Source organism: Phyllostomus discolor, chromosome 4, assembly GCF_004126475.2.
Source record: "Phyllostomus discolor isolate MPI-MPIP mPhyDis1 chromosome 4, mPhyDis1.pri.v3, whole genome shotgun sequence".
NCBI classification, from domain to species: Eukaryota; Metazoa; Chordata; class Mammalia; order Chiroptera; family Phyllostomidae; genus Phyllostomus; species Phyllostomus discolor.
This window is the reverse complement of record NC_040906.2, coordinates 29688804-29713559: the sequence shown is the minus strand read 5'-3', so window position 1 is coordinate 29713559 and position 24756 is coordinate 29688804. Positions and strand designations below refer to the sequence as shown.

Here is a 24756-nt window from a genome sequence, read left to right as displayed (position 1 = left end):
AGAAGAACTGGGAAGTGAGAGTGTGTGTGTAAGTGTGAATGTGTGTGTGTTTGTGTTGGGGACGAGGAGTTGGGTAACACACAGCTAAGTTCTCATCCTCTGCAATAAGAAGTCAATACACAATGCCTAAAACTCAAAAACTAAGAAGTCCCATTGATATTTAGGTATCTGGCATTGACACTAAATAATAAAATGAAAGAGCTGAAAGTACTTGGCTTGGGGGAGAAGGAAACTGAAGTTTGTGTATGGCCGAGGGGAAAGGTGGGCTGTGTGGGAACTTAGGTTTGGGGGACTCACCCTGTAGAACAGTTGGCTTTCAGCCTCGGGCACGTATCATTCTGATAACAACCAGCAGGAAAGGAAGGATGAAAGAAGGGAGAGAGCGAAGGAATGAGGAAGGGAAAAAGGGAGAAGAGGAAAAAAATTACAGACATAGTAGAGATAAAAATGAGAGGTAGCCTAACTGATCACATGCGGTTTTTATAGAAAATAAAAAACTAACGTCTAAAACATTCTTAAAAAACTGTAAGACTTAAATGAATATAAAGTAGGTGTATGCGTCTCCTTGCTCTCAACTGTATATTCAACTGCCAAATGGCAGCATGGAAAAAGAAAGTACTCATGCTTCCCCCCCAGATCTCCTTCCTTCCACCATTTGTCAGTGATGAGACATTTATTTGCCGCTGTTTTGCTCCCCATCCCTAACATTCTAAGCAGGCTCTCCTTTCTCTACTATGTCAGGCCACTGTCAGCTTTCCAAACTGATCTGCCTGCATCCTGTCCATTCTCCATCATGGAGGCAGAGTGATCTTTCTAAACTTCAAAGCCAATCAGACCACTTTCTTGCTTCAAACTCCTCAATGGTGTGTATCGCTTTATAGTAGGCTTTGAACTCCTTCACCTGGCAGTAAGACCTCGTGATCTGACCTCTAACTACCTCTTGAGTTTCATTTCCTAACATCCCCAGGAATGGCTTTCCCACCCCACCCCCCATCTCCAAGTTCTGGCCAGACACACCGAGGTCTTCGCCGGTCTTGAAGCCCCAGCTGCTCTCACCTCTGAGCCTCTGCTTGCTGTGCCCTTTATTCTAAAAATTCTTAAGCTAAAATGATATGCAAAATTATGTGTGAGTATATGTGTCTATGTATGTATACAAGAAAGCATATGCATAAGAACTTGCAAATGATTTTGACAGTATTTATAAGTCCCCCGAACACCAATTTTAGACCCCACTTTAAGAGTCCCTTCCTTAAGATATAAGCAAGTTTATAGCTGATATCAAAAAGTTCCAAAACATTATTCAGTTTTTGCACACAAAGCATATATGAGTTATTAATAGTCAATATTAATGATCAATATCAACTATCTTCTGTGTCACTGGATTGTTCTCCATTGCCCTTCTTCCCAAAGAAAGTTAGTTAAATTGTTAACTAAGGTTGCTGTCCCTGAGAAGGGGTCACCCTAGTGAAAAGCGCCCCTTCACTGTTTGGACAACAGCCAGACCCTAGAATGTGAATACTTTTGCCTTATAAGAATGTCTGAGCATGTTGTTATATAAAAAAAAAATTGGATGATATTAGATGAACAGCTGTGCAGAAAGGGGAATGTAAAAATAAAAACTGCATGTTGGAGCATCAAAATAGTAACCATGTACAGTACGTGACTGTTTTTAATCAGATGAAGATTGAAGCTATTACATTTCAAATCAAATGTTATAAATTAGTTCAAGAATGCAGCTGAGCTCTCATTTAATTAGAAATGTCCATGTTTAAATCATGAGGTACAGTAGCTGCCAATGAAGCAAAAGGGCAAGGGAAGGGAGAAGCACTGTGTCCAGGCCCTGCGATCGTCAACTGTCTCCTCCGCAGGATGAACATCTGGGGTGGACTAGTCCTGATGTAATGAAGAACTTCGTGTACTAGCTAATTTGAGATTTAATGTAATTGGACATAATTGTTTTGAAGACAATTAAAATCATTATTCTGGTCTGGACAATTCTGAACTCTTCATTTTGGTGTGAGACATATTTTTCCCCCATGTTGAATTTTAACTCTTTCTTGGATAAAAAGTGAAGCAAATGTTGGGCCAAGATGCTGCTGGGAAGCAATCCTTGGATTGTCAGGTCGTATTAAAATGCAGCACCACAGTGAGGTTCTCCTTTGGAAACAAGTCTCGTTTCCTGTTCCTAGTGCTTGATGTAGCTCAGCCAGAGTCCAAATCTACATCCCAAATGTTAGACAATTCGCTATTAAATAAAAATGAGGCAACATCATAGAGGGATTTCTGAGGTCATACAGAGAAGAATGCAATTATCCTAAGGCGGACTTTTCCCCAAAGGTTATAAGCCTCTGCATGTCGTAATTAACCGTGGTGCAGCGAGACAGTCCAGGCAAAAGGTCTTTCTTTTCTCCCAATTTGCCTAATTCAAAAACACCTCAAGTGACATAGCTCAAATTTTCCAAATTAAACTTACCCCTGGGGCTGAAATCAAGCATGTGACAGTTCAGTTCTAAAGAAAATCTTAAAGAGAGTCGTGCATAGGGAAAAAAGGGGGGAAAAAGTCAGAGGAAAAAGGGTTAGGAGTTAACATTTAAGTGGTTTTTCAACCTCATCATTACCCCTGCTCAAGAAAATAAGACACAGATGGGCAAAATACACTATCGTTCTGCCCTGAAGAGTCGAAGGAACTCATTAGAAACGACTGTTGTTCCTTCCTGACCCATCCTGCATTTGTAAAGGACAAAGTGATTGATTGGCTGCATCCCACAGCAGTTAGGGCCCCATGGTGTCAGGAGGTGGAAGGTGGCAGAATGAGTCACAAAGACATGATGTGCCACTGTGACCCACGAAAACTTCTCATCGATACAACTGTTCAAGGTCGACTTTTCCCGGGGAGTTGAGGAGTGATGGCTTTGTCACGAGCTGTTCTGGTCTGTAAAAATGGTTTCCATTAGGAGAGAACATACCACCCCCAACTTTCTCTTACTTCTGGCCACAGCTCCACACTCTTCCACTCCAACACCAGCGAGAGGATAAATGGGAATCAGGTCCACTGCTCCCAAACAAGGGTGGATTCCCTCCTGAACCTCCATATTGATAGACCGGAAGGCCTCCAAGCAGGCGGCCAGAACAGAATTGCCTCAAAAAAGTAACAGTGTAAAAAAACAATCATTAAACTTTCAAACACAGCTCAAGAAGCACCTATATTTTACTGTCCCACTGGTTGTTTTTCTTTTGTAATCTGTAATATATTTTTTCAGTCATAGTAAAGAACAATAAAAGATCTAACATTTCCCCTTGTCCCACCTCCCTACTGTCCTAAAGTTTCACATTTCTTCCAGCTCTTTATTCCCCAAAGTGGAGGAATTATGCAATGTTTATTAGTCTTAAACACCTTTGTATTTTTTTAACAATTGCTTACTCTAAACCTCTTCAATTTTATCAAATTAACTAGATACAATTCCTTGTTATTTTCAGAATGTGTTATGAATTTATATTAAAATATATACACAACCATACAGTTTTAAAAGCATGAGTATTTCAGTTTTGCTCTTGTCCAGATTTTTTGTTAAATTGTTTTATCAAAATACGTATTATAGACGCCTCAGAGTTTCACGTTATGACTCCGAGATTTTATTAGCATCATAGTATGGCCACTTTAATGAGAGGTAAACAGCAAAGAAGCAAATTTCACATCTCACGATTAACATTCAAGACACTGTGCCTTCTGTTTGTTGGGAATTATCAGCAACTCTTTGTTCTTCAAACAAACACATCCTTCAGAAAAAAGACAATCTGCTGAGTTAAAATAAAGTTTATTTTAAAATATTTTAAACCATTTACTAAGAAATATTAATACGAGTTTTTGTTTAAACAACTCTGATCCTTCAGATTCAGGTTGTTCCACTAAAACCTTATAACATGAGACACGGAGCCCATTTCATTTCAACCCATAAAGCAACTCAAGACTTTGAGCTCCCAACACAAAACACAACTGCTTAGCATGTTTGGTCCTGTGCCGCCTCATCGCTGGAGTCAAGGCTGGCTTCAACGCCAGTGCTCCAGGGGTGCAAACCTGAAGATCATTCTGGGAAAGAAAGGTATTCACTCTTGGGCCCCAAGGTTCATTTTAATGAAGAGGAAATGGGAAATGTTTGAGATGTGTATGTTCAGAAAAATGATAAATATAGTTTTCAGATAGACTCTCCATATAATGGATTATTCAGATTTGAAGAGTAAATCAATGATGAAAGAGCATTCAGGTCTATCTGAAACCTCCCCTTTTCATAGACATATATGTAGAGAAAGAAACCGAAATCTCACCTAATTCATCAATAGAAGCTGCTATTGTAATGACTGATCTGTTGTAGTCTTGATCAGAAAATATATTGAGCACTGATACTTCAGGATGTTTCTTCCCTGTAAAAAAATATATAGATATATAAAATATATGTTTTATTATACATATAATTTATGTATAAATTATATATATTGTCTCATATATTATTAAAATATATAATGTATTTTATATACTATTGAATTATATATAATATATAATGTTATTGCATATTGATATATTTTATGTGTTGTATACATTACATGTATTAAATTCAATATAAAAATCCTGGAGTGTGACCTCTGAAGTGGCATTAGCTAATCATGAAATTTATGGGTAGCAATGTCTGCTTCTTGCAGTGTCTTTCTATATAACTAGATGGCTCATCTCAGCCTTTGGTATCTCTTAACTCAGGCTAAGATGGTATCCTCTTCTTTCAATTGCCACATCATATCACTCTAAATTCTGTTCCTTATCAATCTCATCTTCTAGGCCTTATCAAGTTTTCCTTCCCAAACCCAGAAATCAAACTGCATGAAAACCCGACATCTGGAAAAGCTAGGATAGGCCAATTAGTGCCTGAAGCAGAGGTTTCTGGGATGCATGCACCTGTCTATTAGAAACTGTTCTGACGCCACCACCTCCTTTTCAGGGGCCACCAACAGCCTTCAGATGTTAATGACTTCCAGCTTGCAGTGGCTTGTGACTCACTTGAATGTGTAACCTCAAGGAGAAAGCTGCCATGCCCTATGTGGCAGCCACACAGAACCCCGAAGTTATTTTTGAAGTTTACAAGCCTGGTTCAGCCCCTTTAAAAGTCCCCCTTAAGCCTGCAAAAGCTAATTCAAAGTGAAGGACAAAAGTTTTCAGGCAGTCATTAAACCTTTCTCTATGCCATTATACCTTTGTCGCCCTGTCCCCTGGCAGCTTAACAATTAATCTTTTCAGAAGAGAGGAAAAATAAGTTACATTCAGGAACTACAGAGCTTACGGCAGCCCTATGTTATTAACTTTAATAATATGAAAGGATAAACTATGTCACTTGCTCATAGCCAAACAAGCATCTATACAGACCTGCCCTGGTGTAGGTCTAGAATTTATAACTCAGGTTTCTTTACCTAAGACTTTTTAGACCATTTAAATGTTTTCACATTACTTAATTAGAAAAATTATAGGTAATGTGGTTTTATTCCACTTACTTAAAAATAAATGCCTTTAAGTATTTGTAAAACAATAGGTCATTTTCTTAACTAGTGCTACCTTCCCTGCATTTTCATAACTATAAAAAAGCAAAAACGAGATCATACAACCTCCTTTTAAATGTATTTTTCAACATACTCTAGCTCCTAGAAGAAAAGAGATGATTTTATTTTTTTCATCCTAAATTTCTTCTGAAAAGCTTTTATTCTCAGTTTCATATGACCCAATTGAATCAAATGCTGAAAGAATGAAACACTTTCTCCTGCAATTTCTAAAGCACGCACATAGAAAAAAATTACTGCTGGCAGGAGGAGCTGTCAGTCTGAATCTCAGCAGAAGTAAATTGTTTGGTATTTGTAATGGAGTATAATAGCTATAATTCCATTTGAGCTGCTGCCACTAATAAGCTGATAAAAACTGTGAGTTGAGACCCAGGCATCCATCAGTGTGTGGCTTCCCCAAATGTCTCTGCACATTCATTCAATCACAGAGACAGGTAACCCAATCCCATTACATGCACTGTGTCTGACAATGAGGGCCCAAATGGGCTCTCCCACAAAGACAATGCAAAAGCACAGCTGTATACTGACTCCAGAGGGTTTTTCTTATCAGCATTATCAGGAATTTTCATAGACATTTCTAGCTCCTGCAAAGCTGCAAGACAGTAATTTAAATGTGCTCAATCGTTAGCTAAAGGAAACACTTCTTTCTCACGAAAAGCAATAACTAAATAAAAAATGACAATCAGAAGTTAAAATCTACTGTCCAAAGTGCTTTGGGACTATGGTCCCAATGCTCACCTAGTGCCAAAAAAAAATACTTCATTTAATATCAAGGCTTTCTATTTAAACAATATGAAGTCTGTAAATACACTGTGTTTTGTATATGTGAGTAAAAACAAATGATGTCTAGAACTGTCTCATTATATGAACATTTCAACAAGGGTGAAAAAAAGGAAAGTACTCTCTCTCACATAGTAAATACTGGCCCAGGGAGTAAGGAGGCTTGAGTTCCAGTCTTCTGAATTGCTAAGTGATCTAACCCAAATCACTTAAATGCAATTGCCTAAGAGTCTTTTCACAGAGAAAATGTAGTAGAAATAATAATGCTGTAATGATAGCTAGCATGGGCTTTGCTGGCAGGAGTTCTTTGAGAAGTAGTTGGTGAATAGCAAGCTTATTTTTTATGTAACCTGCTGAATAAAAAGCATAATGCCCAGTTCTGCTCATTCTATTAATGACCAAATAAACAGCCTATGAGGGGAATCTTTAACCTTCGTGTAACTATGCCCTCCTCAGGAGCCTGTCAATATCCTGAACAGTGGCTATTTCAGACAATCACTTTCCAATGTCAAGAACCGTGTTGCTGAGCGCACATAGGCATTTGGAAAAGACCATACGAGCACATCTGCCTGACTGCTCTACCTCAGTATCCCGGAGTCCTGCAGAAGCTGTAACAGCCTGAGAACAAGGGGTAAACTATGAAGACAGGGAAGTGTTCTATGGATACTGTCTGCAGAGTACAAAAATTACTATAGTACCAAAACACTACATAGCTGTTGTTCCTACCATTTTTTCCAAGAAGAGCTGCTTTTGCTATGTTCTCAACAATGTGTTTTCTTCTGGCTTCTGAAATGTTTAGTAAACAGGCAGCCAAACGGAGCCCCAATCTGGAGGAAGACATGCTGATTTTTTCTAGAATAGGAGAAAAAGGAATCTTCATTTTGGTCTCTACAATTCATTCATATGTTCATGTCTATTCACCATTAAAAATCATAGCTCTTCGGAAACCAGTTAGTCGTAATACTAACACGTCACTCTTCATTCCTAGGGAACAACTAAATGATAAAATCCTCAGATTGACTCATCAAGAAACTGTGTGTATGTGCCATGTACCTATGAACTTGTTAATGACACTAGAAAATATCTTTCAAGTTATTCAGACTGAATTCTGTGCTGTAAGTGAAACTTTTTCATTAAAATGTTATTCCCTTTGAAGCGTAGTCTTTCTTAGTTGATCTCTGTTTTCCAGGTCCTTTCTACGTAACAAATAAGCATGCTCTTTCTGTTAAATGAGACTTACTGGGGAAATACAAAAAAAAAAGGGAGAATGAGGGAGATTATTTAACATGCTCATTCTTACAGAAACATTTTTTCCTCCAGCAAAAAGAAATAAAGGGACTCATCTGAAGGTCTTAAATGTTAACTATTTGACTAAGTTCCTCTTCTTGCACTTTGATCTCCAAAGTTTCTAAATCAGTTTCAAATCTTTTCACAGGACTCTGTACCTTGAACTGAAAGCTGACATGGACTCTAGTATGTTACTCAATAATGCCAAAAATGTGACTGATTCTTTCATTGAAAATCGATTAATTGCACACATTTTGGAGGTTGCTTTGATTCTCTGTAGTACTCTAGAAAGGCATTTTTCAACTATTTTTCCTTACCTCAAATGATATGAATTGAACAAATTGAACTCAAAATAGTGAAAGAATTCCCATCTTCAAGATCAGGCCATCATATTTCGGCCTTTTCAATATCACACCTAAAAATGAAATGTAGCCCTCATGAATTCGTTCAACAAATACTTGACAAAGATCATTTTGTGTCAGGTAACGTCCTCCACGTGGGGGATCTTTCAGTGAACGCCGTCCAACTCAGACCAACATTAAGCTTTTGAGTTTAAGGAAATGTGCTGGGTACGAATAACTGCACTCGATGCATAAACGCACTAGCTTCCATTCACTAGGATCACTGGCCTAATCATATTAATCTGGGAGTACGGGGCTCACGGTTAGTTCGGGTTTTCATATTGTGACCATCATCGCGTTGAAAATTCATAAAAAATACAGTCATTAGGTTTTCCTAGACATTAATAACATTGTTGTAATAAAGCAGCTCAGACCTCGGGTTTTTATGTAAACAAAAAATTGCTTTACACAAGGGGTGTGGGCGTCTTCTGGCTTTCATTTGTTTTCGGTGTGTTTATGTAGCTTAATTGTCTCATCAGGCACTTTCCCAACATAATTATGCTTTTTAACAAATGGTGTTTATGGCAACCCCTAACAATGCAAAAGAAAGGATTAGTTTCATCTTCTCGTTCCACATTTTGATTCCCTGTGGACAGCTAAATCATACAAAGATGGTGTTAGGAAAATCTACCTTCACAGCAAACAATCAGCGGCAGCACCAGGCTTTTGGAGAGCATTAACGCTTTAGTCAAAAAGGTGAGTTTCTCTCCAACAAAGTGACCTAGAGCAAGACCTTAGAACAGTTTTGAGAGTGTGGGATCCTAGACCGCCCACCCCTTCATGCACCAATCGGTGACTTCCGGCGACAAACCAAAAACCTGCCTTGCCCCGGAGGTACCAGCTGGGCCAGAGCGGAGTGGAGCAGTTTGCGATGGTTCTGCCAAATCACCAGCCTCCTGCACACGAACCACAATTAACACTTTTAGGGTCGAGCAGAGACTCGCTGAGCAGTCGGAAGCCCGTGCTGGGGCTAGAACCCACGGCTGGGACAACTCTGCGCGGCCCCGCCCCGGTTCCGGTGTGGAGAGTCCCAGGGCCGCGTGGGCCGAAGGCTAATCCGAGGGACTTGGCAAAGGCGCCAGAGGATTCCGCGGCCGCCCCCATGGGGTCCGCCAGGAGCGCATCTACGAGAGGTGAAGCCCGGGACCGACTCGAACCTGTGGCCGCTCCACGGTTTAGGAGAACTGACCTGTACGCTTGGAGGGGCGGCAGGATCGGAGGGTATTGCGCCGGAGTCGCTGCGCGGGACCTGCGCGTAGTTTTAGGCCGACAGCCCCGCCTCCCGGGTGCCCCAGGCACGCTCCCCGCAGCGTTCTCTCCCAGACCCTGACCCTGAGTCTGGCACCGGCCAGTACCCTGCGTGCTCGCTTTCCCTGAAACTTTAACGTTCTTTGTAGAGTTGACTCTTCCCTTCTGCTTTTATCTGGGAACTCTTCACAGTTTTCTCCGTGAAAGTAAATCAATGACTTTCTAAAAGGGCATTAGGATCCAAGGATGAGGTCGTTACCAACGTTGATCATACACCAGCAGGGGGCTCTTCTCTCTGGTTTACAGGCGCACGTGCACGCACCTCTTTGGTAAACTCCCTCCTGAGAAATACTCGCGCGGGTGCTTGTGAATACTAACTGGACCCACCCCACAACAAAAGCAGTACTTGCACATGACCATTTAGTCAGTGACAACCAACATGAACCAAGCATTAAGCATTTCCCTTTTTTTCTAGGCCAGTGAACTTCAAGAACACATTTCTCTTCCAAAAAATCAAGACCTGCTTTTTTTTATGTAGCAATGATTAAATGTCACCATTTTGATCCAATTTCGTTCCTAAACTGAAATAATCACTAAATAACTACTTTGACAGAATAAATTAATTTTTAAATCTATTTTTTATTTTCTAATTATACTTTTTAAACACAGACTTGAGGAAATTAACATTTATGTGGACATTTGGTTTCTAGCCTAATGTGGCATAAAAATAAGTAACATAATGAGTGTTAAAAAAAATCAAGTTCATGATGCTTCTCACATCATCATCATTGTACTTAGATGTCACAACAGTATTATATGCGATTGTGTCAGATCCAGCCTTCCCCATCTCAGAGTGTTGGCAGGTAGGAGGGTTGTTGGCAAGAGGAGGGGTGTTAACCTCAGGATCCTGGATCCATTCCAAGGCTGGTAATTACATTCTGCCAGCCAAAATTCATCCCATAATTTTAATTGGATAAATCCTTTCTGGCCTAAGCTACTGCTCTGCCTGTCAAACTGTTGCCACATTTCACCCCAGAGGTGTCTGTGTTTTAGTTGCAAGAATCAGTCCCTTTGAGGTTGGCTTATCAGTTTAAATCCTCAAGTGCTTTGGGATCCTATGGAATTAAATATATATTTAAGTGTTTTTTTTTTCTGTTTTTACTGAATCTGCATAGAAATGTATAAAATAGATTTATAGTCACGTTAATACCTAAAAACCAATACCCATCTAATGTTAGCAGATACTCTTGAGGGCTTTTTAATCAAATCGATGTTCTAATTTCTCTTCTTTCCTTTTGAGAGCTTTTATCACCTATTGCTTCGGCTTTCAATTTCCAAACAGTACTTCAGTGTCCAAAGTTGACTTCCATGAAGGATGATGGAACTGAAGCCTCTGTGTTCCATCATTGCAAACAATCCTGTGATGCGGCTACTTGCTGAAATGAAAGAGTCGTAGCATTACGTCTGGTATTATCATATCCCTGCAGGAAAACCTGTGACAACTCGGGGCTTTGTGGTTCTGACTGTAGCCAGTGCCAGAATTAAAGCTTCTTCCCTGCTTCTCCCTTACAGGGCTGACTGGACATCAAGTAAAATAACATTTCTGAAAGCATAAACACCAGGAGTTAGTAAACCTTAGTCCCTTTCTCCACTCCACTCTTATCAAACACACACGGTGAGATCGCAGGGCCCAGACGTTCTTCATGAAGGGGCAGCGCCTGGCCCGGTCTATGGACTGGCGGCATGTCTTTTGGGAAAAGACAAGAAGACACATATCGACAGCTCTGGTGAGAAGTTTAACAATAAGATGGAAGGTAATTATCTTGTTCCCTTCAAGAGTAGAAAGGTACCCTTGGTGTTAGTTGAGCTCTACCACACGTAACCCTGCCCATGTTGTGACTTAAAAGAGCTGTAGGTCATGGTGACAATGTATGCGCATCAGCCTCTCATTTTTATTTTACTTAGCATGCTCTGGAGGGATTTCTCAGGCTTTTTGGGTGAATGTGCTACGATGACTCCTTGTTTCCCCCTCCAAGCCCATGTTCAGGGCATTGATTCTTTTGCTCATTATGGTTCCTGTCCAGAAACAGAAGCAATGGAAGAGGGCGCAGCTAAAAGTCCAGTGTCAGTTCTTCCAATGACAACTGTTTCCTGACACTCCCATCGGTGCCCCGGGAGACAAAGAGGACACATTTCTGTACCCTTCATTTTATTTTTACAAGCAGAGAGAACACTGCTCTTGTAGGAACCTGCTCTGGCCTGCCGGAGCCGAGGTGGTAGCAGGGAAAGGTTATGCTCTAGTGTGGCTGCAAGGCTCTGCTGGAACCCAGAGCCCCGGTACAGTTCAAGCAGAGCTGCGACTAGGGTGAGTGAGTGAGAGATTCACCTTGGGAGCAAAATTTAAGTGGGTGCCAAAATACTCAATAATTCAGTACCTTAAAATTTCAAAGTTAATGCACAATTAGAAATCCATGGTGAACACAAAAGCAAAATTGTAAATAAAGACAGGCCCCTACCCTACACTTGCCAATTTAGCCTCCCTCCTCTCACTCTGACCCTGCCTGGTGGTTGTCGCCCCTTCATGCCAGCCAGCTTCTGATCACAGGGCTGAGAGGAGACTGCACCGTGAGGCTCTGCCTGTGTCCTCTCTTTGCGCCCCCAAATGGGCAGCAGAACCTGAAATGTCAAGGGTAGAAGCTTCCAGGCCAGTGGATACATATAATTTATAGTATGTTTGAGAGTTTTCATTTAAATGCAATTTGGCCAAGTTATCTTACAAGAAGGCAAACCTTTATTAAAACAAGCAAATAATTAACTCTATTAACCTAATACATTTCATCACCCATTAGTCTGATACATTTCAGAATGTGGTAACTAGAAAGTTTCCTATTGTGCTATGGAATTTTGAAATAATACTTAAAGAACATTTTAATTAATGCTATGGCTATTTTCTATTTTCCTGTTCTAGCATCTACTTGTGTTCTGGAAAACATGGCTAGAAAATTTCCCCCCAAAAGACAGAAGTCTAATTCCTAATGCAATTTTTTTCATTGAAGATACCACTTTCACCATATTCTTGGACTATGCCAGATTTAATTCTATTTCTTCCCTCCTTATGGAACATGAAAATATTTTATTTCTTTCATGTAAATGTAGTCTGATAAATGAAAGATGTTTAAAAGTGAATTTGGTTGTCATTTCAGCATGAGTTAAGTGCAGAAGTGGTTTTAATTACTTGTATTAAGTTATTTGAATCATGTGACATCATGAAATATGTGTTTTATTAGTCATTTTCTACAATAGCAAATGAGTTTCACTGCCGCCATTTTAGTTGGGAGTTGGGAAATGGTATTCATTTATTTTAAATGAAGAAAAGGAGCTTGATGTCCAGAAAAAAGTTGTAGTGACTAACAGAAACACCCCCATTGCCCATTCGTCTCCGCCTTAATTATGGGAAACGATCTCTAAGCAATTATTGTCTTAATGAAAAAGGAAAAACACCCACAAAAATTTTAACCTTTTAACCTTTTTCATAGCTTAAAATTTGGGAAATATCTTTCCCTTGACACAACATAGACTGGATTCTTCCTCTGTAGCCAGCTGATCTCTTTATCATGAAACGCCAATCGTTTAGAATGTAAGCATAGTTATTAGCTTAAATTGAGATCACTTGTTATGCATTCTCTTCATTCACCCTTGAAATACCTCATGTAACTAGCCAAAAGTTAAAAGTCTATGATGTGCCCACCCCTTAATTCATTCCTCGCCTTTTTATGTCTTCCATGTGGCCGTACAGTGTGCACTCCCTTCCTACTGGGCCTTGGTGCTGCATGGAATGACGTGTCTCATAGAGCTTCTCTCCAAAGCTGGTTTTTTTATAGCTATTAATTGTATTGCAGATGAAAAGGAATTCCTAAAACAGACTTTGACTCTTTGCTGAAAATTTGTTTTAACTTACAAGACTACATTAAGTTCATTTCTAAAACTATCGTAATTCACAAAATGTATCTTACCACATCCAGAAAAAAAATGTTGGGAATGGAATGTTTAGAAACAGTTCCCTAAGTAACATGAATTTCATGAGGTCCTTATCAACAAATAGTTACTTGAAAATGTTAACAAGTGGGGAGTAAGTACCAAATTGCATTCAGGAAAAGGACACAGATTGTGACAGGGCAGTGATACCTGGTCACACTCAGGGCACTTCTGTATTGCTGATACTTAATGTCCCGTGTTGCTGATACTTAATGTCCCGTGTATATGCAAGTGAATGGCAACTCTCACTGACACCGAGAGGGTAACTGTCGTATGAACAGGCATCAGAGACCCAGAACAGATGCGTTCCTGTGGCTCCTGCATGTCCTAATTCACTTGTGTTCAGAGCTGTCCCTGCTTTGAAAAGGGGCCCTTCTAAGGAGAACCGCTCCCCCAGCTCTCAGGCAAGTCTCCAAGGCATCCCTGCAGGACATTCAAACTGTAGGCTGGGTGAAGCTTTTCCTGCTGATTTGTTTGTCTTTTATTCTATATCTCAGTGTTTGAACTTTTTAAATATAGTTTAGTTGCATTTAAATAGAAAATGTCTACTTTCTTGTGAAGGGGTGTGAAAAGATTAGTTTTTGGTGCTGTTGTTTTCAATGTTTTCTTTACCCTACCTTGTGCCTCTCAGGTATTATGCAAACTTTTTTTTTAGCTTGAAGTTCTATGTTTTGGGAAAGAATGTGAAAGTAAAAATTTATAGAAGCTCAGGTCAGAAGGGACCTTAGAGATCATCGGGCACCTCACTGGAACCTTTGCCCAAACCGTGTCTGATCTGGGGTGGATAAGCAACAGAGGGGGAAGCAGAGTTTGTGATAAACACTGGCGGTGGGACAGGGGTGGCCGTGTCCTGCGTCCTACACTGTACCCCCACTACTGCTGCTTCTGTGGCCCCCTGCGAATCCTAAGGTGCCTGAAAAACCACCAACTAGTTCAACCACTCTCACAGGAATTGACACCCTTTTTATAACACAGTACGAGGTTATCATCTTTCGAAGCTTGACCCTCTATCTTGCAACAAGCCCGTGGTGCTGTCTCAAAATGCAAGCACTGTGGAAGATCCACACTGCATTTTTAGTTATTAGATGGGTTTTAATAATAATTTTTGTAAAGGAAAATAAATATGAATGGGTATTCATGTCTGAAACAATCCACCAAAGGCTTTAATTAGTACTTGAGGAAATGTAGCACAGAAACCATAGGATAATGATTTCGGGGAAGGAGAAAAAAGGGTTCAGAAAGGCGCAGTCAAATAGAGCAGACCATTACAGTGAGACAACGGGCAGGGGCGAGAGCGGCTCAGTCACGGCGCCGCCAGCCCGTTCAGAGACCTGCACCCAGCCCGCCCTTCCCAGCGCCTCTGTCACTTTCACAGCAGTGTTTTCATTGCTCCATTTGGGGCAAAGAGTGGCATTTTCCCTCCTAGATTTCTGCTCTCTAATTTAGAGGTGGAGCCCATGTTTCTTTTATGTACCCTCCCTATCCAATTTTTTTTAATCTCATGCCATGCCACTTTCTCTCTGGGCTTAAATTCTGAATGACAACGGAACTGGTCTGTAACAGTGGTTTCAGCTACCTCTATTTTACAGGGAATTTAAGTCACAAGTATAAACATGCTAAATGAAAAATATACAGTAAAAATATAGTTTGTAAATTACAATCAACTTATATCAAATATTCACTTGATAGTTAACAAATTCTACACAAGTAAAATCCAGACAGTTGTTAATCTTTGGGTTTTCTTCGTTTATTAATGTAAGAAATAAAAGAGTCCATTGTTTTGTTCTCTTAAATCTAATATTTTTGAAGTAATTATTCAAATTATAAACATATGTTAAACTACTTAGATCTAACTAGATTGTCCAAAACTTATTGATAAAAGTACAAAGAGTAGATAAAGTTGAAAAAAATATTTCAAAAATTTATCCTGGGTGAACTTAAAGTAGTTATTGACATGGGAATAAACCAATAGAAAGATTGTATATTCTATAGAATAACTTGATCTTCTTAAGTATTTCCAGCCTTAAAACAAACACCAAATATATTAATAGGAATACATTACATTTTATTCATTATAATGAAAATAAATCTGTGATAACACAATTTTTGTGTATAAAAAAGATATTTTCTTTATAGATACTGTGATCTTTATTGATAGTTGCAATATAAATTAAGAATATGTAGTACTTAATATATCTAATAGATTGACTTTATGATCACAAAACACAGTTTTAAAGGTTTTCAAAGGAAACCTAAAACGTATCTCACCAAACACTTTAAGGGTGTGAAACTCAGGCCGAAGGAGGTGAAGTGATTGCCATACGTCTAACGTCATTCTTCCGTTTTAAATTTTAAATGCTGGAGGATGAAGTCCAAGTCTCTAACTGTGGTGGGTAGTAGCCCCATTCTACACTCGAGTCTCATGACACACAGCGTACTGCTCAGCCAAGCGCGCTGGGGACTGCTAAATGTCTCTGGCTCTGTGTGCGCTTTATTGAGTGGAGAACCCACTCAATAAACAAACCCCACCTCTGTGAAGCCTTCCTGAACTCTGTCACAGTCAGAATTCATCATACTCTTTGTGTTCTCGTCACATCTTACACTTACCACTGAAACAGTGATCAGTATTATTACAATAATATTATTGTAATATTATTCATAAATGTAATATTATTAATAAACTATGATTATCTCTCTCCCTAGTTAGAATGAACAAGATTAGGATAACTTTTCTCTTTGCAATCCCTAGAGCTTAGTTCAGCCTTGAGTCATAGCAGGCACTTTGCAAAACTCTGTTGAAGGAATAAATTGATAGACTGAGAGGTGGATAATGCATAGCTTAATGATTGTGTGAACTAATTAATAAATGAACAGACAACCCAAAAAAAGAGAGAATAGGTCAAGTTTCTAACCTTGGCAGTATTGATATCTCCAGCAGGATAATTCTTTGTTGTGGAGGTTGTCCTGTGCATCAGCAGCCTCCCTGACCTCTACCAGGCCATTGACGGTCTCCCCGCCACACTCCCAGTTGTGACAATCAAAAATGTCTTCAGACATTGCTAAATGTCCCTCAGGGGCAGAATTGCCCTTGGTTGAGAGCAGCTGGATGCAGCAATGTGTGGGGAGCTTAGAGATTAGGACTCCGGTCTCTGTCTCAGTCCAGTACTTTTTACATTATGACTTAACCTTGCTGAGGTCCAAGTTCAATCCTTAGTCTCCACAGGAAATAGTCTTAAAACCTGAGATCAGTAACAGAGTTAACAGAAGTATAATTTATGAGATAAAGTATTAAAAAGTAACATTAGGAGTAAAGGTATACCTTCCTCATATCAACTAATCTGGTTCACATTGCTTTTTTAAGAAAGAAGAGCATTTATTTTGTAGTCAATGTTATTAAATGGTATTTATTTGACCCTGCCTAAAAATAGCTCCTACAAGACATATGGTTTTTTTAAAAAATTTCAAACACCACTTCATAGCACCATCTTGTGGACTTTAGTGGAATTCATTGATTTCAGTTTAAAATACCTAGTTATTTCTCCAGAAAAGGATGAAAGGAAGAGATAGAAACTATTAAAAATTAGGCTATTCTTTACTTATTTAAATGTTCTACCACACTCTGAATTAGAACTTAGTGAAGCTTGACTTTGACTTGAGTATATGGTCAAGATTTCTATCTGGCTTCAACTACAGATTCCCCTTTAGTCTTCGGAAAATCAAGTAGTCACACACACACTTCATCGGCGTGATGTCTGCGTCATGTATAGTCGGCAAAGCAGGGATATCATGCCCACGAGGAAGACCATCCCAATGAATTGGTTAATACTTGAATATTCACTGGGAATGTACAGACATAACTTGGAATTAAAATTTCCTTATATGCTGGGAGTATTGGAAGAGCAAAGTGTTGCAAAATCAGGGAAGACTATGAAAGCTGATAATCCTATATAAAAAACAAATAAGAATCTTTAAGTTATTAAATTGAGAAATATGGAAAAAGATGAACAATAACCTGAATATTTGTTTCTGTACCCTGATATGAAGCTTTAAAATGTTTAAGTACTGAGATTTTTTTACTGTAAAAGCGTAATTGCCATTTTGTTTCATATTTCTTACATCCAAGAAGTTCATTCTGTGATGACATCTAGCTCCAGCCTCTGAAAGTTGTTCACATAATACTATACCGTTTGGCATTCGGCTGGAGTTCATATTTACACACCTCCATTCTAAATTTAAAAGGAGAGTAAGATGTAAATGAAATGATGTAGAACATAATAACTTTGAGGTTTCTTTTTCTCAACACGTGAGTTTTGGGTTTTGACGTGAAAGAAGGCAGTCCGCACCAACTACCAGGAGCATCACATGTGAACGGCAGTGTGCAGAGCCCACGCGGGATTGGAGATGCGGAAGAAAGCACTGCTATTAACAGAGTTCATTAAAATCTAATTTTGTAGACAAAATGTTTAATGGACTATGACTTTTTTTTTTTTTGCGTTTTTCCCATCCCAATACAAAATCTCCTCCTCTCTTTCATGAGATAAACTTCCCACAGCCATATATTAAAAGATTTTGTTCCTTGATCACCTCCTTTGTTCATTCATTCAACATGAAAACACAGAGCATTGCCAACCAGGTTCAGCCTAAGGCAGTCTGGTCCCCAAGCTCCATCCTTCTCTAAGATAAGGTACCATTACTCTGTGAAAGGGGAGGAGGCAAGGTCATTAAAAAGAGGACTTTCATGCAGGAATTATCCTAGGATTGTTTTGACCCTAAAGTAACTCTTTTATGTTACAGGACAGTGGACTACTTTTACAACCTGTGTGGTTTAAAATAGATCCCCAGCGGGTGGATCAGAGCAGCGAAATCTAACGACCATGATGACAATAATTGTAATCGCATTTAACTCTCTTTAATCGACAGCGTCTCTGTAAGAAAGCAATCAGTGCTATGAATAACACATTTTTAGCTTTGAGTGGGTACCAAGATGTCCCTGATTACTCAGTGTAGCATAGTGGAAAGAACTTTGTTTCAGAGATCAAGAAGTCATATTTTTGTTCTAACCAAGTGGCTAATGTTGGATAAATGACTCAGGCTCTCGGTACCTCAGTTCCCGCACCTGTAATGTGAGGGAGCTGCACAAGGTATTCTACAGTGTCCTTTGCAGCCTAATAGGTTAACATTCTATGAGTTGTCCTCTTGGGTAGGAGCACGGCCGGACCTTCGTGTTCACTTTTCATATTCCAAAAGGTGATTTGACTAGTGTTTTCTGCACAGTTTAGGGATCCAACAAGATCATCTCGAACTTCTCCTGGTGATCAAAAGGAGAAGTACTACATGTTCAGTTTTTAAACTTTTCTTCATACCATTTATTTTCCATATATGCCACCTCTGCAGAAGGACTTTTTTACTTGTAAATACTTCCCTCAGATTTCAGAGGATGGCTCCTAATTCTACTATTCAAAAATCCGGGTTGCAATTCCCTGGACCTTTCATATTTCACAGACCGCAGTCATATATCCTTTAAAGAGTCTTTTTCTGAAGGGGGCCTGTGGGACCTTGACTCCTCCTCGAGGTGCTAAGTTTTCCACAAGCAAAGTAAGTTTGGATCTCACCACTTGGTGTGTTGTCTTCTTGGATGCTTACAATAGCCATTATCATTTTAACGATAAAATCCATTTTTATCTTATTTCCTGACTGTTTTTTAGTTTGGATGATTTTAGTTTGGTCAAACTAGCAGGATTTTTGGAGGGGTAGGGGGATGTGACAAGGGAATGGCTTTATTTTTCTAAACCTATCGTTTTAACCTGACCAGACACAGAAGCCATTCTGGGAAGGTATGATGCTCCTCTGGACCTTTTTGAGCTTCTTTGTTTTTTGCATTTAATTTCTTCCTAGAAACAAACAAGAACCTCTGACCTTTCTCTTTAACGTGAGGCTGGCCACTTAATGGATGAATGAACTACCTTAGTCCGATAATTAGGTACCTTCAGCGATTCAGCTTTCTCCTGTTTTCATTACTGCAACTCCCATTTCACATTCAAAGGTAAACTAAAAATATTTGAGACAATTTTAGTAGGTTCCTCTGTGCTACCGTGGTCAAACATGGTAATGAAAGTCCATGTTCAGTATTCACTGGGCTCAAAAGCACTTGAGTGTGAGAATTTATAAATATACATACACATACACACACACACACACACACACACGAGTTACCTATTTACAAGAACTGAGATCAGCGCAAGGGCCTGGAACCTGCATCAGTAAGAAGTCAGAAGGGATAATTCTCTGCTTAATGTGAACTTCTTACCCTACACCAAATGCTCACCAAAACAAAACACTAACTTTGTAAAACCGGAGTCATGACACATCTTATGTTGAACACTAGGCAATAGTTGTGGGAAAGGTGATGAGTGAGTTAATCTCAAAGTTCAGCACGGTTTTAAATTTAACCTACAGACACACCATCATGAACAGTGCATGGGGGCAACCCATATAATTTATTTATTGGCAGTGAACGAAGTTATATTATCAAATATTCTGCTAAAAAGAATCATTCAAAATATTTTTGTTTAATTAATTTCATTAATTTCTATATTTTAATGCCATAATATGGACCCACATATTTTAGAAATTTATGGCATTTGCTGATGACAACTTTGTTTCTGTTGAATAATATTCACATTGTGTTTTTCTCTTAAAGTTATCTTGTAAACATTTATGCTATTTTTATCTTACTTACAAATTAAGCACATTTAAATTACTTTTAAATCTTACATGAGAAATACTTTTCTTAAGAAAAGCAGTAGGAATTAGACATCAAGTGCCCAAAATATTGAAAACATAATCCCTTTAAAAATATCCACCATCTCTTTTCTCCTTCTCCTTCTAATTGAAACTAGTTAGTTTTTTTTTAACATGTCTTTGCCAATGTTTCTGCAAACTATTTTTGTTTGAAAATTTCAGGGTGGGGTAGTTTTTTAGATGAAGAAAACTGTATTTGCAATTACAGCTTATAAAGTAAAGAAAACCATAAACTCTATTTAGCATCAATTTGCCTCAGGGTCAAAATTAGATCTCCTCTTCCTATAATATTTGAATTATAAACTTCTCTTCTTGTGAGTGGACTTGAGAGGTCAGCTGGAACTGCAATGTCATGTAGGAACACTGGAGTTAAGGTGCAATTTGAAGTGAACAGGTCACTTAATTTCGACCTTATTCTGTTACAGTAATGATTTTTCAGCCTTAGTACTGATGCCATTGTATAAGTTCTTAATGAAGTAACAAGATTGCCTTTAAAATTTTTTTATTAACACTATGAAAGATTGGAGTCATTTATTCTCATGCCAGGCTGTGTGGTGCCAGTGATGGTAATAGTTGCAAAGAAAGGTACCGGGTCTTACTGTGCTACAGAATACCTATTAGGTGCTATGAGAAAGTGAAAAAGGTACAGTAGAGAGATAGTTCCTGACCTGTAGGACTCTGTAATACATAGATGTTTTAGTTAAGCTTCCATGCCAAGTATTCACAAATCAATGTTAGTGAAAATACCCTTTGAGTAGGAAAGCATGGGGACTGGACTAGAACAATCACCCCTCACCAACTCGTGAATGCATCACATCACTTGCGGTAGTTCCTAAAGACAAACCGAGAATTCAAACGTATTTACTTTAATTACTTTATATCAGACTGTTTGTTTATGAAGGCACAAGTCGCTGAGCTGAAAAAGACCTGAAAGAGTCCTCCGAAGAGGTAGCATACGTGCATCCCTTAAGGAATCAGACTTTGAGAGAAACAGAAAATCATTAATGGGTTTGCTATGGTCGAATGTTTGCATCCCCCCAAAATTCATATGTTGAAAACTTAATGCCCAAGGTGGTTAGAAGGCAGGCCCCTGGAGATAATAAGGTCATGAGGGTGGAGCCCTCATAAACGAGATTAGTGCCCTTGTAAAAGGATACAGAGAGAAGTCTGCAGCCTGCAGCCTGGAAGGGGGCCTTCACCAGAACCCAACCACCCTGGCGCTCTGATCCTAGACTCCTGGCCTGCCGTCATTTATAAGCTGCCCCGCCTATGGTATTCTTTCATAGCAGCTGTTTGGACAAAGACGGTTGTTAGGCCAGACATCTAAGATATCTTGTGATGGAGCAATGAAAATCACATAAAAGCACTGTAAAGTAATAAATTCCAGCACCTGATAAAAGGGCTACCCCAAGTTTTTTCTGCAGATGGCCTGGAGTAGGTGAGTTATCAAGGTTTTAAAAAACCTTGGTTTTTTGGTTACCTTTCCAATAATCTCCTTGACTTCTTCAGCCCTCATCCAAGTAAGTGTGAAGATATGCTGGGGACGACCTGGGCTTTAGGTAAAGGTAAGTCTAGGCATACCTCCTTAGCTTTTCTCCAAGAACAAACCTGATGTCAGTGATATGGTACTGATTTCTATCATAATTTGTTGCATCCAGAGCTAAAAGTAATTTGTCATGAAGACAAATATCTTCTTAATTTCCTTATCTATATATCGTTGAAGAGCAAGAAGAGCTATATCTAAGATTAGACTGATAGCTACATACCGGGTAGTATAAATGTGTCTGATGTCACAATCTTAAGAGGAGGGGTGTGTGTGCTGACGTTTATATAAAATTTCAAACACAAAGATAGAGAAGAGTATAATGGATCCCATGTACCTGGCTTCAATGATTATCAACATGCAGCCAATTCTATTTCATTTATATCTTATCCGTTTCTCCTGTTTCCTCTACCCTACCCCTCAAAGTATAATTTTAAAGGAAAGTCCAGCTATTATATTTCATCCATAAATTTAAGAGGTCAATACCTCAATATGCTATTGAGGTTTTTGACGTCAATAGATCTCTGGTCTTTCCGAGACTTGCATCTGCTTTGGAAAAGTTCACGTTAACCAAGCGGCCATCTGCCCTCAAGAACCCCTGATCCCAAACATGGTTCTGTTCTCTCAGCTATCTTCCACCTGTACACTTCCTGTAACACTCACTGATCAGTGGGATTACCTTCAGTTCACCTATGATTACTAATGTTAATTTGGCAACTCGATTTAAAAGGCGCCCAAGAGAATCACCATGCATTCATTCATTCATTCATTCAGCAAACAGTTGCTGTTCTAGACACCAAAGGTATGGTATTGAGCGAACTAGACAAAGAATCTGCTCTCCAAGCTTATTTCCTAGAACTCTGACAAAAAGCAGCCACCGCTGGGAAGACCAGCACTTCGGATGAGCACTGGTGTTCCCGACTCCACTTCACTCCTCTCTTGTGTAAATAAGGGTTAACAGTGTCACGTGTGTGACTGCCACTCCACCCCCCTCCCCACACGCCCTGCCCTGCGGATTGCTCCAGGGAGGCTTGGAAAAAATGTGAGTGACCATATTTTCATCTCAAAATGAAGTATTAATTTTAAAAAAAAGGAACCTGTGTCCAAAACTCATGGTTCCGAGAATAAAATTTCTAAATAATTACATGACAGCATCCAGAAAATATTTGTCTCTACACAAAATTACTGTATAATTTAGTAACTATGCTGTTTTATTTTAAAAAGAATAATTATGCAAAATTAGTTCCTTTATATATCAATCTCTAATTTAAAAAACTGATGTTTAGAGTTATAGAGGTTATCATTGCTTTTTGCAACATAAAATACTATCTAATTCAAATTCCTTTAGAAAACCATCTGTAGTACTGGGTACTTTGATTTTTTCTGCTGTTCCCAAATTGACCTTTTCTCTTGAAAGGTACTTGATAGAGAAAAACTCAGTATATAAGCACAGAAAATATACCTGTGGTGAAAAAAGTGTAACAATAAGCAGTCACATAAAACTTTCCTCCTTTTAAAAGTTTAAACTGGCTTTAGTTGTTTATTTTTATTTTTCCAATAAAAAAATTAATAGTAATATGCTATAATATAAGGCATTTTCTGCCATTGCTTCCTTGGAGATTGAGGATAGAATGCTTTCTAATTTTAAAGATTGAAAAGATTTAATAACTGGATGAATTATATTTTAAAATTCCCATTAATTTATTTTCAAATGAGGAAAACCCACAACTTTGAGAAACTGATTATTATGGGGGAAAAAAGCCTTGATTTGTAATTGTACCCAAATATGAAAGCCTACATTTTGTCAGCATAAAGATTACATTCTCTTCAAAAGGTTTGCAAATTCTCATAGGCACATAACTTAGAGAATGAAAAGATTGTAATTTGAAAAATTACAGATTTCATTGTTTTTTTGATGTGTGAAACCTATAAACAAATATCAAGAGATTGTATTGCAAGACCGAAAATCCTTGTTTAGTTTGTAAGGGACAGTGCCCTATGTGGCTTACAGCCCTGACTTAAAAGAAAAATGCAGAGTAATGCAAAAGACACTCTAATCACTGCATCTAATTACAAAGAAGAATAACTCGGTAAAAAATTTAAGTATCCTCGGGCAGCCGTGTGGTCTGGTGGTCAGGGCATGGGATTTCAAGTCGGTAGTCTAAATTTCTATTTTAAACACCACTTCTAAATTTTTCCATGACTTTGGGTATGACATTAACTTTATTTTTAAATATGAATTTGAGATTTGTGCTTGATAATTACAAAGTAGCCTTTTAATCCTCTATTAGAAGTATAAATCTAATACTATAAAAATTAACAGAGGGGCAGGTGTTCTCTTGACGTCTTAGTGGTTAAAAAAACACGTGATAAAAAGGAAGGGCAGATGAATGTAAATGAATTTAGAAAATTTTTTTTGTACCCTTTGCCAGTAGCATAACTATACCCATGTGTTATTTCAAAATCAGTTCAGGGCACTATTTAACAATCAACTCACTGATACAGTAACTAATTCCAGTAGCTTTCCTCTAAATTGCTCCTTCGCTTTTGAGGAAATGGTAGTCCTCAGTGGAGCCAGCGTTGCTCTTTTTATACTAATTGTTATTGTCACTCTAAGGAACTTGTACTCCACAGTGATGTGCCTGCTTTGTATTTTGTTTATGTGTAGTGTTTTTTAAGTGTTCCTCCAAGTGTAATAAGTATAGGCAAATTACCATGTAAGTTTTCTTTAAACTACTGCTAGATTTCTAGGGATGAACGTAGGTAAGTGATTCAAATTCTAACACACCTCTATAAATCAATTACCAAGGTAGTTTTCCCTGGGAATAATTAACATTTGAATCTGAGAAATGTGACCTGACTTACAGGATTGTTTTATTTCTTTTTCTTTCTTTTTAAACTGTTTCAGTACTCTATGGATTTTTCTATGTACGGTAATATTTTTGCATGCTTTTTTAGTCCTTAGCTAAAGAGTATGCTTTGTTGTTTGGGAGACTCTAGCCAGTCTATTTGCCAAAATAGTCAGTATACAAATTAGAAAAAAAAAAAAGCAAAATCAGAATT

At 38.6% G+C, this 24756-nt stretch overlaps 1 protein-coding gene across 4 annotated transcripts in view; it reads right to left on the bottom strand.

Moving 5' to 3' along the window:
• The window catches only part of FTCDNL1 (formiminotransferase cyclodeaminase N-terminal like), a 70766-nt gene that overhangs the window by 27786 nt on the left and 18224 nt on the right, over positions 1-24756 (bottom strand). Inside the window, exons 1-4 of one of the 4 annotated variants that reach the window (XM_036023130.1) lie at positions 9256-9380; positions 7105-7230; positions 4324-4419; positions 2987-3139 (exon numbers count right to left, since the gene is read on the bottom strand). In XM_036023130.1, the coding sequence (XP_035879023.1) occupies positions 2987-3139; positions 4324-4419; positions 7105-7219 (364 nt within the window). In that variant the 5' untranslated portion in view covers positions 7220-7230; positions 9256-9380. Of the gene's footprint in view, positions 1-2986; positions 3140-4323; positions 4420-7104; positions 7231-8697; positions 9174-9223; positions 9381-24756 lie in introns of those variants that run through there. The other 3 variants (XM_036023129.1, XM_036023127.1, XM_036023128.1) reach the window with 3 other exon arrangements.